The sequence below is a fragment of the Anas acuta genome, chromosome 2, assembly GCF_963932015.1.
Source record: "Anas acuta chromosome 2, bAnaAcu1.1, whole genome shotgun sequence".
NCBI classification, from domain to species: domain Eukaryota; kingdom Metazoa; phylum Chordata; class Aves; order Anseriformes; family Anatidae; genus Anas; species Anas acuta.
Window position 1 is genome coordinate 60,349,240 of NC_088980.1, and position 17,868 is coordinate 60,367,107.

The 17,868-nt window shown below is 36.2% G+C and overlaps 1 protein-coding gene across 3 annotated transcripts in view; it reads left to right on the forward strand.

Moving 5' to 3' along the window:
• AMPH (amphiphysin) overlaps window positions 1-17,868 on the forward strand; it is a 121,139-nt gene that overhangs the window by 68,110 nt on the left and 35,161 nt on the right. For all 3 annotated transcript variants that reach the window (XM_068674968.1, XM_068674966.1, XM_068674967.1), the window contains exons 4-11: window positions 3,076-3,170; window positions 5,474-5,569; window positions 7,062-7,169; window positions 7,555-7,640; window positions 9,359-9,434; window positions 10,346-10,428; window positions 13,240-13,378; window positions 15,171-15,299. In XM_068674968.1, the coding sequence (XP_068531069.1) occupies window positions 3,076-3,170; window positions 5,474-5,569; window positions 7,062-7,169; window positions 7,555-7,640; window positions 9,359-9,434; window positions 10,346-10,428; window positions 13,240-13,378; window positions 15,171-15,299 (812 nt within the window). The remainder of the gene's footprint in view (window positions 1-3,075; window positions 3,171-5,473; window positions 5,570-7,061; window positions 7,170-7,554; window positions 7,641-9,358; window positions 9,435-10,345; window positions 10,429-13,239; window positions 13,379-15,170; window positions 15,300-17,868) is intronic.

The following is a 17,868-nucleotide window of genomic DNA, read 5'->3' on the forward strand; positions in this document are numbered from 1 at the left end:
GAGGAAACTGAGGAAACCCCAGTATGTGGGTCCTGAGGTCGACATGGAGTCCCAGACTGGTCTCAATGTCCATGTGCATTTCAGTACATGAGAAATGTGATGATAAAGAGTAACTTACTCTCTGTCATCCATAGGGCTCTGTAATGGTAATGTCTCTGCACACCCTCTCTGAGGGTCCCTAGTGCATGTGTACCTTTGGGAATCCTTTAGGGTTCCAGGTACAGGAGCTCTTTCCCAAAGAAAGAGGGATGATTTCATGTGAGAGCCTCAGACTTCAGTGAACACCATTTTTTTCTAAGCAATTCAATTATTTCGGCATTTATAGTTATTAAATGAGTGACCCAATTACCAAGAATAAATGGTACTTAATGAAACAGTTAATATTAAATATAAATTTCTAACTGTTCATCATCAATAAAAAATATTTCAAATTTCATAATGCTTTCATGACTCGCTTTAAACAATTTATCGTTCTTAGCTATAGCAGCTGAAAGCAGCAGAGGCAGCTTGCAGTCTATGGATGACACTAATCCTCTTAAGTGCTGAATAACACACAAAAAATATCAGTATATAAGAAAAATCTCTATGTGAAAACCAACCAAATAAAAATAAATAAAGAAAGAAATCTGTGGACATTGTAAATTCATGCTGTGGTCATGAAAAAGATTGTGAAGCCACCAGATTAGTATTTACTTATGCACTCATTTGAGGTACTGTAGTAAATATGGTATAGATACAGCAGGAAAAGAGTAGCCTTGGTGGTCTTGTCCTGTGGATATTTCCTGCTGAAGCCTTCTGACCAAGGTAGCCAAATGTTATAATTCCCCTTGCCTCACACCACAGCTGGATTTGACTGATGCTTTTTGCAGGGATTGTGCTTGAATAAGATTACCAGATTCTCAGGGCCGAAAAACGTGTAAAAGTTGGCACGCATCGGTATGCCTTGAGTGTGGGATTTTAAGGGTCTTTTACTTACTCTCTTAAGCGGGTACATGTCTGAATTCTGTAGTATTTAACAACAACAACAACAAAATCTATGTAGGTAAAGGTGCTTTCCCAGAGACTAGTCTGTGGCTGAGCTAGATGCAGACTGCAGGAGAGATTAGAAAGAAGCTGTGTTCACATGCTGCCGCGAGAATTTAGGTTGCAGGTTTAGTGTGCAGTGTCCTCGAGGGCAGGAGTTCAGGTATCAGAAAGGATCAAACGTGAGCAGGGATTTGCACCCCGACTGGACAGAATACATGCCTTCTTAAGCATGGTGACACTGCTGGTTTTGCCTCACCTCCAGAGTTTATTCATATGCAGTCACCTGAAAGAAGATTTTAAACGAGTCCTACCTGGAAAAATGTATAAAGATCATCTATATTTTACTATAATCTGGCATATTATAGACAAAAAAAAAAACAAATAAACAAACAAACACAACCTCTGTTCAGTAACTCTTTCTTAACCAGATACATAACCACGAAGGAGAGAAGGAAGAAAAGCATCTTAAATCCTTATGCTATACAAATTCTTCAAGCTGAGCACTGTCATTTAGAAGTACCCCCAATACAATCCCCAAAGAAATCAAGTACTCTGTTTTGGCAAGCACCTTTTGATTAAAGGGTGAAAGCTTGATGTTATTCCTAAATCCAGCCAGTTAAATCTGAAAATCACACTAGAGATATTTTCAAGACAGCACAGACATGCTGCAGCAGGCAGACTTTGGCTAGAGAAAAAATTAGGTTTTGTTTGTCTGTTTGTTTTAAGTTAATGCAGGTCAAACATATTTTTAGCAGTTAATGTTGTTCAGCTTTTGCAAAGAAGTTGAAATACATTTGTCATTTTAAAATTACTGATTCTGAACTTAGCGTCTTATGTGAGATCATTTTTTTTTAACCTGTTTCTAAACCATATTCAACATCTAATGTATTCATGCACCACTCAGACAGAAAGGCAAACCCCAGTGCCATCACTGAGGGCAGCAATTTATTCACTGCAGACAGATTTAGACTCTTTCTTGGAATATAATGGAAGCTACTTTACATTTAATCCAGGTCTTCTTTGTATTACAGAGTCATAATGATAAATAGTCCCTGTTGTTGTTTCATCTGCAGTGGCAAGAGCTCCAAAGGTGACTGATGCTGTTTGGTTCAGTGCACTTCTCTGTGGACAACACCCCACTGCAAGTGTAAATAAGCAGTGGGCTCCACATACAGCTACATGTACTGGGTTGGCATAAAGGATAATTGTTCTTCATAAAGCCAGGTCCATTGCAACACACTCCCCAGGTTCAGGCATGGCTTTTCCCTCAGCTTGCAGACGCTGCCTCTGCTCTTGCCAGTCCTTTGCTTCATTACTTGCATACCTTTAGGTCACCATCATTATTACGTGCACAAGAATAACAAACTTTTCTTAATCAGTCTCACTTTACATATGAAAGCTCTTGAAACTTAAAAAAAAAAACAACTTTGAAAACAAGGAAACAAAGAGGTCCTGAGATACATTCTGCCTTTGTACAACCTCTTCTATTCCAGGGAGCACTTTTGTTCAGGGCGGAACCCTTCTAACTTTTCTCCTATGTCCATTCCATAGACAGCAATTCCCAGAATCTCTGCCATTTTAACCACCTCACCCTGGAGATACCTCCTTTTGCACACAGGCAGGCATGGTACTCATTATGGACAAACTAGGAAGCTATTCTATAGGAAGGCAGAGATGAGAATAAACAAAGTCAAGTTGTTTGTTTGGCTTCTGAGTGATAGTGTTTTGATGAGGTATTAAATGTCTCTAGTGAGCAGGACTACCCTCAGAGTTGTTTTTGTGTTCAGATACATTTAGTTCAGAATAGCAAATGAAATTCCAAATTTGATAGGATTTTTTTTCATGTATATAAATATGGGTTAATTCTACTATGGGAGACATTTCTTATTAATCTGGGAGAGCTGGCTAAATATAATGCTTTTGTTTCAGCTCTTGAAAATTATATTCTAAACATGGCAGAGGGAAGTGGGGTACACATTGGCTGAAATAAAGATATTTATTAACTGTCTCTTGTAGTTTGCAGTTATATGTTCCTTTTTCTAATTACAGGCATGCAAGATGCCTCAAAGAAGCTTACAGAGTCTCTCCATGAAGTCTATGAGCCAGATTGGTATGGACGAGAAGATGTGAAGATGATTGGAGAGGTAAGATGCATGGAAAGAAGAAAAAAAGTAGTATTTTGGTTGCAAATGGATTAAGCTGAGCTATTTAGGAAAAGTGTACATCTGATGCAGTTTTACAGTCAGGATTCTCAAAGCAATTGAATATTGAAAATTATTCAATCTGCTTATTCTTGTATGCTGTTTAATAACTACAAAGTCTGTAACACTAAACAAAGTATCTGTTGGAGCACTTGTCTCTCTCTGGCAAGAATTTATACTTTAAGTCCAAATTAAGTTGCAGGCTGCTGTTCACTTCAGCCTTTACTAGGTTCCTTCAGTGATTAGAGAAATATAGGCTTTTCTAGAAGGTACAGTGGGAGTCTGGCTTGAGGTACTTGAGGTGCCTAAGTAAACATCCTTAGATCTGGGGAATTCTGTCAGCAAAATTGCTGGTGGTGACAAGAAGGTGTAAACTGTTATCAACGCAGCTTTTAACCACCTGGGATTCAATGTGCAGGGCCTTCTGGATAGTATCATTAACAAGAAATTGGAAGACAGAGCAGTTTTCCCAAATCAGCCTAATGATTGCTTTCTTCCCTATGGTTGCCTTCCTCCACCCTTACCTGCTGCTGAAGGCATGACATGTTTTTGATTTTAAAAGCACTCAACTTCCAAACAGTGTAAGTTACTATACCATACCATTTATATCCTTTTAGGTTAAATGGCTGGAAAACCTGCTGCTATATCTTGCAGTAGCACCTCACCTTGTATTTATAGGCTATTAAATTGTACACTCAGAATTTGTAATTGTGCATACAAGGACCAAGATTTGACCCTTACTCTTTATTAGGTATAGAAACAAGTGTTAGGTGTGTGCTCTTAATAAGAGACTCATGTGGGCAACATTACTAAATCACTGCTCCTATTTTTGTCCCAATATGACACAAGTATAGATTTATGCGTCCACCAACCTGCAACTCAAAAGAATGGTTTGTTTGTGCTGTCCAAGATATAAATTATCCTTCCAAAAAGGGTACATCAAAGTGACCTACTTCTGCATGGCAGGAAAGATGATGTCTTAAAGGACTCTTTAGCGTTGGTTTTGGTCCCATTAGCTTAGAAAACCTCCATGATCTAAAATTGTCCAACATGTACATCAAATGCAAAGGACAGGCAGTTGCTTGCTGTGATCTAATGCTCTGCTGACCACTGTGATTAAATGTTATCTTAATAAATGAGGTATTTTATAAACATGATTAATAGATTGTAATAATCCATTAGGGGCTCTGCTAGAGTAGCAAATGAATGAATTGAATGCTGACATCACACAGCATTTACAATATGTCCTATAGTAGCCTGTGGTAAAGTAAACACTAGGGAGTAGCTTTCTGGACTTAACAGCCCCTTTAGTAACCTTCCCATCTAAGGAAATTCAGACATTTTGAAATGTGCAAAGGGGGAACAGGATGTTTAACATGTGCTAATTCCTTGCTCAGCTGAAAACCCAGGACCTCAAGCACTATGTCACTATGCAGCAGGATTTTGCTTTTGGCAAAGATTGGCACCCTGTTCCTTGTAACATCAGCCACATTAACATGTTCTTAAAAACCTTAAAGCTGCAAAGATTGCTGCCCACAAGCTACAAAGAGGACTGGGGAAGACCACAGTAGCTTCTGGAATTAATTTTTTTATTTTGTCTATTTATGTTGGAAAGTTTCAGATCTGGAGTCCTAGTTCTTTAGCAGTGCAAGGTGGAGTTTGGTCTGTAAGCCAGCAATTTCATCACATGCATCTTAATGGCACAAAAATTATGGGGGGAAGGATAGACCTTTCTTACAGAGGACCTCCACAGGTTTTATTTGAAAAATGACTAAACAAAACTAATCTTACAGATCCTTGTGATAGCTGGAAAAGCCACCTTTTTTTTTTCCTTTATTTTTTTTTTTTTATTGTCGGTTGTACATCTCTGTAAGGAAGGTTCATCATCAGTGAGCATACTCTATGCTAGAGCTGCTTCAGATTCTGCATTGGTCACCCTCAGGAATCTGAAACCCTGAGGAAGACCTTGAATCCATGATACTATTATATTCACACAGCACTTACTAGCTGAATGAATGCAAAAAAAATAGTTATTAAACTGAAACTTCGTTTGTTGTTAATTAAAGCTTGCCACGTCAAGGTGTTCCTTTTAATTTAGTTTATAACTGCATTCTGATTTATTGACATAAAGAAGATTTTTAAACCTCAGAACGATTAATCTTTACCATTTACATTTGTATTTCCCCTAGGTTTGATGTGGAATTAAACTATTACGTGCATTTTTCTCTTTCCATCTGCCTTTACAGAAATGTGATGAACTTTGGGAAGACTTCCATCAAAAACTGGTGGATGGGTCGTTGTTGACCTTGGATACATATCTAGGACAATTTCCTGATATCAAAGTACAGTAACGTTTCCCTATAAAGGACAGTTTGTAAAAATCACCAATTAATGTTGAGTCATAATATAAACATAAAATGAAATTTCACACACGCAAAAAAAAAAAAAAAAAAGCAAAAAGATTGGGGTGGTGTCTTTCTCTTCTGTAGGTCTGTAAACTAATCCTTGACATCAGGCTGCACTAATTTTCCAAAATAATTTTCGTGCTGTAGTACTTGGATGTAAATTAGCCTTTATTCATAAAACTTTTACAATGCTTTTTCCTGCTTCAATTTTATATGATAAGAGAAGATTCTCATTGACTTCAAAAAGGATGGATTAAGCTCTACAGCTGTTAAACTGCCAGATAATTTCAAGATGAAAAGCAGGCCTTTTGTTATTAGCCAGATGCAGCTGTGGTTATCTAAATGTCTTTCTCTTAACTAAACCATGGTTCCTGTCTTTTAATTAGTTATAGTAAGACTTTGTAGTAGACATGAGGAGAGACTGTTACGCAGATTCTAGCCTCTCCCAGGTCTCTCTTGGTGTATAGTTCAGGGAGCTGTTTGCTAAATGAAATGCATGGGGATAAAGAATGGTTAAAAGTGAGAGGTAGATACTTTAATATTTGGATGTGGCTATACAAACATAGCTGGAAATTCTTTGTGATGATTTAGAATTGAATACGTATCATACAGCCATCTCCTTTGACATTTACATCAGGAACTAATATAAAAAAAAATCCCAACATTACTGATATTCAGTCTCAAATTTGATACAAAGTCAACCTGTGCTTATGTCTGCTTCTGCATGTGAAATTCACATATAATGTAGAGCTTTGTAAAGTCAATATATATATCAAAGGACTTTTGCAGTTAAATTCGAAAGCCTATTTGATGTTCATTGTTCCTAATATAATATATCTAAGTTATGTGTCAGAGTAGCCATACTGAGAATTACGTTTTAAGCATTTTTTCTACTCTAAAAAAAAATGAGTTAATTATTCACTAAATTTTCACATTATGTGTAAGGTAAAAGCACAGTGTTACCATGAGTTTAGCAGGTCCACTTATTCTGGAAAATGAGACAAGTCTTGCATAACATTGATATCCCACTACACCCACAAAAAAAGTCTTACAAGCAATCTGTAAATGGATTTCTCTTCTCTTCTCTTCTCTTCTCTTCTCTTCTCTTCTCTTCTCTTCTCTTCTCTTCTCTTCTCTTCTCTTCTCTTCTCTTCTCTTCTCTTCTCTTCTCTTCTCTTCTCTTCTCTTCTCTTCTCTTCTCTTCTCTTCTCTTCTCTTCTCTTCTCTTCTCTTCTCTTCTCAAAAAAGGTGATTAGTATGTCTCTTTTTCCATCCATGCCCATGCTCCTTTATGTTATTATAGTTTGTCAGCATGAATGGCAAATGAGGGAGAATGAAACATGTAAAAAACTTGCAGAACTACATAGGTAAAATAATTAAAAAAAAAAAAGCGTCTATTGTGCTGACTTTCCTTTTTACCTCTGTGTAGACTCGGATTGCAAAACGAAGCAGAAAGCTAGTGGACTATGACAGTGCAAGACATCATCTAGAAGCCCTGCAGAGCTCAAAAAGAAAAGATGAAGGAAGGATTACCAAGGTAGCACATTTGGAAGGATGTTGACCGATGACTTTGGGATCTCCATTTCTGTGCAGAGACCTAGAGCAAAGCTTCTTTTCTCTTTCCACTTTCAGAAGCAGAACTAGTGATAGATATCCTTAAGGATATATGCATATTAAATATTTTGGTGGATGGTGAGGGTATGCTTAGCCAATTTTAGGAGTGAGTCCCATTTGAGATCTAACTTTCTCTCTTAACGAGATATAGGGCACAGCAAGTCCTGTGTTGGCCTATTTTGTTTGCGACTAAGTCACATACTTTGTTAAAAATTTAAATACAGACACAAAAACAAACACAAACACAGCTTTGTCAGGTTTTGCTATGTCTTAAAGTGATAGGAGAAGTCATCCTGTTTTTGTTTTAGGCAGAAGAAGAGTTTCAGAAAGCACAGAAAGTGTTTGAAGAGTTTAACACTGATTTGCAAGAAGAGTTGCCATCTCTGTGGTCACGGTAAGCCTAGACAGATATTGTCTAAAGGACCTAAAGGGAAACTAATGAAGGGGAACCAGGAGATTTTAATGAGCTGATAGAAAGTTCTTGAAATCTGGTCCATCATCTTTTTGAAACAGTGAAAGGGAAAATGCCTGATAATAATACAAAGTTATACTTAAGTAAATATATTTATACTTATTTCTTTCAGCATACCTTGGCACTTAAGACACTTCTTTATCATGTCTTCATTAAAAGGTGGAAGAATGTCTCCACTTAATGGATAAAGACCTGTGGCAGAGCACAGAATGGCAGATTTTGACTAGAGCCCACAGCTTGTATCACCTTTCTCAGAAACTTTAATGGTGGATACCTGATCCTTTTGAGAAAAACAAACAAACAAACAAAAACAACAACAAACAAACAAACAAAAACTATTGATAAAAAGGTTCAAATATTTCCACTGTTGAGTAACTGTATAGAGCAGCCACATACTGTTCTAGAAGATTTGCAGTGGGTCTATTTATAGGTCATATTTCTCTAAAAGGTGTAGAAGCAAAGAACTTTACAAAAGTATAATTGTTGTTTTCAAGTTCCTATAAAATAACACCAAAGCAATATAAGAAAGTAAAAAATAGTATGTAATTATGATTACGTCAGAATACATGTTTCATTGTTTTACACTGACTGTGTTTGTACTGTAAAGACATTTGATGGAATAGATCATTTATTTAGGATGTATAACTATGGATGGTGTTTATACAGAAAATGAGCAGGAGAACAAAAGCAGTAGAAAAATAAGCATCTCATTAGTGTGCTACGTTTCTTTAACAAATGACAGTCTGGACTGAAAGTGCATTGTGAGTCACTGAAGTATCCTTTGTCTCCTCTGCCCTCTGAACTAACTCCTGTTAAATATGAGATCAATATTTTTTTTTGCTGTGTTTTTGTCTATTTCAGTTGCAAGGTTTCTTAGCATTCCAATATATTTGTTTTATGGGTTTACTAAAAGTAAAACTACACGTTAATGATCTAGAGTAAGGACCCTTTTATTTCAATATGTGTGTTGCCTGTCTCAGTGAAAGATAAAATTTAATTCGAGCAATAGTCATAGACTGGAAACTATGTTTTAGGAAGCAAATGCTTGCAGAGTACTATTTTTAGTTATTACAATTCTTCAGAAGGAAAATGATCCAAAGAGTTGACATTTTGCAAGCTTATTCTTAAGCCAAAGATAATTTTGGTTAATGAAAGTTAAGAGAAATTACATACGAGAGTTTTAAACAGGGAAAAATAATAATTCAAAAACTAAGAAAACACCTCTTGCTGTTAAAGCGTGTGAAAGGCACATAATCACTCACCCCAAGCAAGCAGATTTTTGAAGGCATGTGCAAAAATGTTTGTTCTATATTAGAAATTATTTTCTTTCATACGCCTGAATTTCAGGATTGTTTCATTAGGGAAGGCTCAGTACTCAGGCTGAGTACTCTAAGCTGTGAATGTATGTGAATGTATGTTCCTCCTGTGCAGAGTGAAATGTGATGGTTCTTAACAGAAACAGAAACAGTCATGAGCAAATGAGTTTGAAGTTTTGATATTCACTCAAATTATTTGCTTTGCACAGAATAGTAGTCAAGAATGTTGCTTGTGGTCTGGAAAAAATTAATTCGTTTTCCTTTGTGGCCATCCTACCCCCATCCTTTATTCTCTTTCTCCTTTCCCTGTGCCATCTTCCATAGGCGAGTTGGCTTCTATGTGAACACCTTCAAAAATGTATCCAGTCTTGAAGCCAAGTTTCACAAGGAGATAGCTTTAGTGAGTAAAATTAGTATCTTATGTATAATGGATTATATGATGTATTTGTTTACATAACAGCAAATAAATGTCTTGTAACACAAAAGTAAAAATCAAGCAGCAGCACAGATGAGAATTTGCCCTAGGTTCAAATTTGCACTATAATTCTCATATTGGTTTCTATTTGTCATTTTTGTACTCCCCTTAAGAAAAAGGTAGTCCATACAACCCTGGATTATGATGCATTATCAGTTGTAGCATTAATTTCACTTTTTATGTTAATATTTTCTGTATTCTTCTGAACATTCTTTTGCCTTCAGTATTTTTTCTATGTCCAACTGCTAAGCACCACATTGCTTTAAACAAGAGAAAGTATGTCAACCACAGCCTTTGAGACCATTACATGCATTGTCGGCAAAGCAATATTAGATCTGTCACTATTAGGTAAATACAGTAATTTCAGTAAGGACCTTTTGAATGTGCTAAACACCTAGTTGGAATTCTATTATCTATAGTAACTTACTAACTTATAGAAACCAAAATGACACAGAAAACTTGCTTGACCAAAGTCCCACTTGAATTGGGATCAGGTTTTTGAGGGGAAACATGAATCTTCTCTGCTGTGCATGTTGCTTCAAACTTCAGGTGACTCCCTCCATCATAGAGCAGACAGCAGTAAGTCATATTTATAAAGTTGTTCTATTAAAACCTTTTTTTTTTTTTGAACTGCTGTTATCTTTGACAATGTTTCTATTTGATTCTGAAAGGTTTCCACTTAGACTTTTTATATAAGCAGCACTGTTTATCTGTGGAAAGAGCTATTTACAATTTTAAAGAAATCAGAGCAGTTACCAAACATGATTTATCACCTGTGTTTTTAATCGTCACTGTAGCATTTCATGTAAACTCAGACAATTTTTTTGTTTTCTTAGCTATGCCACAAACTCTATGAAGTAATGACGAAGCTGGGAGATCAGCATGCAGACAAGGCCTTCACCATTCAAGGGGCACCAAGGTGATTTTATTTCTTATTATAATGAATTGCGTTGCAGGTAGTTTCAGGACAAGTAGTAATCACCTACACCATATATAGCGATCACTGCACAACCCAGTCACCAAGTTTGTTCATTCAGGAGGACAGAAGTTCTTCTCAACATGGGTAGAGGTGCAAAGCTTCCTTCATTACATACTTATTTTTCCTTTGGAAATAAAATAAAATATAAAATAAAATAAAATAAAATAAAATAAAATAAAATAAAATAAAATAAAATAAAATAAAATAAAATAGGGACAAATTTTCAGCTGCTGCAATTTAGTCTAGTTCACTGTAGACTATTACAGCACTTTGCACCAGCTAAGTATATAGCCCATTTATTCATAGGTTATTGGTCTACAGCAATGTTGCTAAATTTCAGAATATTTTTACAAGCCTTGAATTATAGCATGTGTTTTTAGTTCCAAAAGGCATATAATTAGGTGAGAATCCTGACCTTTTTAAGTCATGTTTTATCTCCCGTGCTCATGGAAAAAAGTCAGGAAATGGGATCGGAGTGTATCATAAAAGCTGAAAAGGTGAAGTAAAAAAGAATGTCACAAAATGCCATATTTTTAATGACTTCCAAGAGAAATCTTGTCATAAAATAAACACAAAACCAAAAATGCATAAAAATCAGATGGTGCTTTCTTAAGGTCACTGGATGCTAATACACTATTTCTGATTTTTTACTTGCCTTTCTCAAACAAAGCCTTTCTGACAGAATTTGATCTCAATGCTGTAATATTGATAAGAAAGGTTGAAATTATAAAACAGTGGCACTTATTTCAAACACAATGATATGAGTGAATTTATGTATTCACAATGAGTGAATACATAAATGCTGAATTTTCAGCCAATCCCAGCTCATCAAGAAGCAATCAGAACAATGTTATGGCTACTGCTAATTTGCCTTCAAGTCATGCTCAGATTAGCAACAATTAAGATTTACCAAGCAGCGTAACATCTGCCTCAAACATATGGCTGACATTTCTACATTTCCTTTTATCTCACTTTGGAAGGACAAAAAATAGAATACTGGAGCTTCTATGCAAAATTCAGAACAGTTTTATTAAGAATGTGTCCAAAATTTTAGTTTCTGAGGCAGACTATATTTCCCACTGACCATTTGTAAAATATTTTTATGGGATGAAATAAAATGCTGTGTGAGAAAATTTGAAGTAGTTTTTGTAATAAACAAGTATTTTGGCCACCTGTATCTACTAGACCAACCCAAGCATGCACACATTCTCATTCCCATGGAATTTTTCTTTCCATCAGTAAGAGAGAAAAATAATAGGATTAGCTACAAATGAGCTGGCATAAGTTAATGCTGTGTGATGTTCTTAACTTATTTTAAAGATGCTTTTTAAAAAAATGAATTATTATTATCATTTTTTTAAAAATTACCATGTTGCTCTCTTCTTTGAGATCTACTATATTCAAAGTGAAGGAGATTTTAGTTATAGGTCATCAACTTTGAGGTTTTTTTTTCCTTTTTTTTTTTATTTTGGTTCAGCCTTCTGTAAGAATAACAGCTTATACACAGTATATTTTTGCTATACTGTTCACAGAGGCTTATGTGAAATTCTGGATAGATTTTGAGTTTTTATTATTAGTTATTGTGCTCTGAAACCTTACTCGGGAATGGGTCTTTGTAAGATAAAACAGTTTTCCTTTTTAGATACATGACAAGTAGATAATAGACAAATATATTATTTAATATTTCCTTTAAAGAACTATATTTTTAAAAATTTAAACTTGTATATGCTATTGAATATTCTATCCTGAAGGCAAATATTTTACCTGGGAAATAAATTTCTTAATAACTGCCTTTTTTTCTTTTTTTTTTTTTTTCTTTTTTAATATTTCCACAGAAAGAGGTGGTGAGTGTGAGCTAAGTCTGTCCTTTCCAAGGAACTAATTTTTCTTGCATTAGCATTAGGAACATGTTTATGGTGTGGTCTCCTCAATCATGTAGTGCTTCTGTTCTCCCTGAAGATGTGTAGGACTCGCTCTTCTCTTACCAAGTGCCATGGTTGTTGAATGTTGTAGTTTATAGCTTTCCTGAGTTGTAAGCTTTCAGCATTTCTAAGTAGCTTGAATATGTCCCAGTGTTTATAGCAGGTCCCTTCACAGGAAGGGCAGATCCCTTTTCAGGACTTCATCAGATCTTTTCTTAATATCAGCAGAGCTCTGCTGAAGTCACTTGACTACTGCTTGTTTATAGTTGTGGTAAGTCGTCCTTCTAAATAGTTATACCTGTACAATCATCTTAGTTGTGTTTTATTGTATTGATATCTTTCTGAAGTTGCTGATCTTTTGAAATTATTTGCATTATTCATTGTTATGTCTTCTTCTGGAATTTTTAACTTTACAACCTTTTATTTTGAGAGCAGTGTGAAATGAAGACAGTAATTCAAACTCCCATTTTATGATAGTTACAAACTTATATATAAAACATTTCAAATACGGAAGCTGAAAGAAATGCAGGTATTCTGTTTACCTCAAATTATAATGATCATGTAAACAGATACCACAGATGTTCCAAAAATAAAAATCACTCAAAAATTAAAACTTCGTTCAACACAATAGATGGGTGAATTTTGATTGTATTTAATTACAGTTTTGATTTTAATCATTATTTTACGGTTCAGTTCATCTGCAGTGTATACTGCCTTTTGAGGTCACTGGCATTACATACAGGATGCAGTTCAACTATTGCATCAAATTTTCGAGGTAATAAATCAGCATGACGTGTATGTCCTGACCATTGCTTTTATTCTTGTCTAGTGATTCAGGTCCACTCCGCATTGCAAAAACACCGTCACCACCAGAGGAGGCCTCTCCCCTGCCTAGCCCTACTGCTAGTCCCAATCATATGCTGGCACCAGCATCTCCGGCACCAGCCCGGCCTAAATCACCCACACAGGTAAGCAGAAATCTGGTGAAGGAAATTGGCCAGTTGTGCAGTAAAAGATAGCTGAGATACTACATATGGTAATATTTTTCATCTGGGCATAGACTGAGAAACAACAGGGAGGTCACTGCCTCTGTTGTGCTCAATACTGGTAATTGCTTGTTCACCTCTGTGTCACAAGCATGGGTGGAAAATGGTTTTAATTTTTTATCAGGAAGAATGAGGAAAACTTAAAGTAGCTTGAGAACAAGGAGGACTAGTGGTAACTAAGCAAAACACACCTTAAAAAGTAACATAGATTCTGAAAACCTGTATCTCAGCAGAGATAATCTTAAAAACCCATTTCTTAAACTACCTCATGAATTTCAATACATTATATGTTGCTCATCGCCATTCTTGTTCAAATTCATACTTACAGTGGAAAAAAATTAGTCTTGGAGTATCACTCGTCTGTCAACATGGATTTCCCTCTAAAACAGTAAATAACAGTACAAGTACTGCTGTGATATAACTACCGATAACTAAAGGCTTATTAGTTATCAACACTGGATTGAGAAGTTCGATGTTTCTAGAGTCATTTTTAGAGTCATTCACCAGTATTAGAGAAATAAGAATCAGTTTCATGAAAGGCATCACCTGTAACATGAGAATTGTCGGTGATACTCTGTGAACATACCAAAGACAAGAAAAGATTTGTGTTGATGTTACTGATGTTTTCAAAATGGGGTGTAGCTTCTGTGCTGATTGCTTTTTCTACACATTGGAAGAAATTTTATTTTCTAGTTAGTTACATGTGAGCACACCTGTTGTCTTTGGTCTCATAAATGGTGACAGCCCAGTGCCTGAATGCTGATTTGATACAACTCAGTTTAGTCTTACTAGTGCCAATAGTGTTACATCACCTGAAGAATTTTTTTGATTTTTTTCATTTTATTTTGATGGAATTTAAAAATTAGGAATTAGTAACATTCATAGTATAGTAATTAGCATATTCAAAGTATATTAGTAATTAGTACTATTCAAAGCAATAAGCTTATCATGGTTATGTGAATCTCTGGAGACCGGGGCGAATTAGTGACCTAAATACCTTTGAGGTGTGATGGTTCACAGAAATGATATGTTCTTAGCATTAAGTAGGATTTATGAGATAGCAATACGTAGGCATAGACAAAATACCAAAGATACACCAAAGTGATCTGAAGAAGGCAAAAAGCTGTGAAAAGGCCTGTTCTGTGAAACACTGCTCTTCCAACTGTGTGCTGCATAGGAAAGGAAGTGCCCTGCATTGTGTTTCCATCAGAGAAATTTCAACCAAGAAATGATGTTCTAAGAGGGTTTTGTGTGTGTGTGTTTGGTTTTTGTTTTTTTTGAAAGTCATAGAATCATAGAATCATAGAACATCCTGAGTTGGAAGGGACCCTTAAGGATCATCAAGTCCAACTCTTGACACCGCACAGGTCTACCCAAAAGTCAGTACATGAAGGTTTCTTTTGAGTCCATTGAAATGTTATTAACACTTATTTTTTGTGTGTGTGCTATCTTTTACAATTAAGACAAATATAGGACACTTAAAACTTAGGACATGTAAAACTTGAATTGGAACGAATTTGAAACATAGCCTTGCAAGGCTTCCATCAAGGCATCTGATGATGAGCAACCAAACAGTTCATTTGGCTCCATGGCTTATTCCTACATTTAACGTGAAGCAGCAGAGAGAAAAACCCGTCTCAAGCTTTTTAGACCTAGCTTAAAGCACTTTATTTTATCTCTGAACTAGTCTGTGATATTTTTGCTGTCTCCCTAGCTGAGGAAAGGTCCACCAGTCCCACCACTGCCTAAGCTCACACCCACAAAGGAGTTGCAACAGGAGAACATCATTAACCTATTTGATGACAACTTTGTCCCAGAAATCAATGTGACAACTCCATCACAGGTAAGCTTCAGCGGATGGTGAACCATCCAACCTTGCAATCACCTGAAGTTCTCCAAGACTATGGACTTAAGGCTGATCTCAGTGGGGAGAGAGGTGAAGGGTTTTTATATTATCTTGAAAGAGTCACATACATAGTATTTTATCTTTGAATAGGTCATGTATGATCATACAAAAGGGCTAGCATTGCTAGCATATAGGAAACATGATTTTTCAAATAAGAGATGAGATTTCCCGGTGAGAAACCTAACTAAAAATACTATGAATTGCATCCATGTTTGAGATTTAAGTGAATTCAGGTTTCATGATAAACTGAAAGCTCATTTAAGATGCTTCTTCTCTAATTCCAAGTGTCTCAAGAGGTATTTTGCAGTGGTCCTTGGTTGTTTCTGTTTCCTTCATCAAAATCATATGATATATACCTTTTCTTTTTTGAGTGATTTTTTTAAGGAGCTTTGCTGTCTTAATCAACTCTTTGCAGGTGTAAAAGGCTACTCCAGCTAGATTAATCATTTGTTTGGTTTTGATTAACAGAAACATTAGTTGCATAGCAGAGATGAGATCATAATGACTTTTTATCTCATTATTGTGAAATTTAAAATAATTGCATAGAACAAACAAAAAACAGAGTTGTATAAAATAAATCTGTATAATTTGCATTCAGTTATTCAGATTTCATGCAGTTAGGGTAACTGCTGGTTGTTTAATAATGGACCATTTCTATTATGGTAATTACAGCTCTGAAAATTGAGCCTGTGACTGGTAGACTGTGAAGAAATATTGCAGATCTGAAGCTTATGCAGAATGTTTATGAATATTTGTTTTCATGTGAATTATTGTTTTTGTACTAGTTCTTTTGACATCACAGGAGAATGTAGGCACAGCAGTGAAAAAGATAGTTTAGAGAATTTGAACACATGATGTTTTGTTTTCTTGCAGAGGGGAGAAAAAAGTGTTGCCTCTTTTCCACAGGGATCTTTTCCATAGAGTTTTGGAAGAGGAAAGAGTTATTCGTAGTTAAGCTCTCACACAATTAAAGAATTAATGGCAACTCCCACACTGTGGAGCTGGTACACAGCTGCTTCAGGGCCCCTGCAGTAAGGGGATTGGAGATCAGTTGCCTCATTGTTTCCAGACTTCACAGGAGTTACCACTCTGGCAGTGTAAGGCTTGACATCTGTTGCCAGAGCCAGTGTAACCTGTGCTAGATGTGGCTGCCTGCATTATAATGCTGTATCTACCTAACCTTCAGCTGTCAAGCCACCTATGGAAGCAGAAATGGAAGTGATTTGCTTTTCCATCAAGAGCTGACACCAGAATAGAGCTTTAAACGAATATGTCACATTTCCAAATTTTTTACAGCATTTCTACAAGGGATTGGTATAAAAATGTAATGGCATAATAAATGTGGGGCATGCTCTTGAGAAAAGAAATCTTTCCCTGGTCTTTCAAAGAAAAAATTGATCTCCCTTCAGTGAGTGATCTATGTCCCTCCCTCCTCCCCAGTCACTGACCTGTGAATGACCTAAGTTATTCCCTGGACACCTTCTCTTAAATGATCTGCCCTTCTCCCTCCACAAAATCCATCCCCATCACTAAAGCAGCCTTACTGTATCTGAGACCTATGAATGTGTACAAGAACACACAAGTAGTGTGATACAGTAGGGTTTATATCCTCCTATAAGAGAACCAATAATTAAAAATATATTGCACATAAACCACAACAAATGCAGACATTCCTCTTGGTGCTTATGGCATCTCCTGTACAGCCAAAGTTCTTTTTTTTTCTTTTCTTTTTTTTTCTTTTTTCTTTTTTTTTTTTTGGGGGGGGGGGGGGGTTGGCAGTACAGAGGAAGCTGTCAAATTTGCATATCTCCTTAATGGTTCGGGACTTCTCAAGGGACCACTGCTGGTGTCCATGGCACTGTCCTCATGCAGAGACACAAAACCAACAAGCTGATGAATAGCACTTTGCTGCTTTAATCCATCTTTCAGAGAAGATTATGAATAGGCCCAAACACTTTTCTTCTCTGGAACACAGAAAGCAAATAGCCTGTAACTGTTTTTCATCTTTCTTTACCGAGCAGCAGTAATACATTTGGTGCTGTACAAGATGCTGAACAAAAGACAGTTCTGCTTGATGCTGTTGAGTATTCAGCTCAGATTCGATAAAGCAGCTCACACTTCCAGTTTATTAATTTTCAAGACTGGATTTAATTACTGCTAAGTAAATGACATGAGAAGATTTGATATCTGGGCAACCAGATGAGAAGATTGTTTAGAAGTGAGTGTTCCCTGCTTTATTTCTTGTTTTCTTCTCCTGTCCCATCACATTACTGCCATGTGTTTGCTATGCTGAGGTGCTGAGACACAGTGTGGATGTCTTTGCAGCTTTGGCTACTAAATTAAAAATCAGATAGCAATTTTCATGGCTAATCAAGTTACTCATTTTGGACAGCTGCTTAAAAAAATGTTGCTAGTGTTCCAATTACTAGAGTTCACTAGCTTGGACATTGTAGGACTTTATAATATGGTCTCCACCAGATGTCTGTGTCCAGAAGTCCTGAAGTGA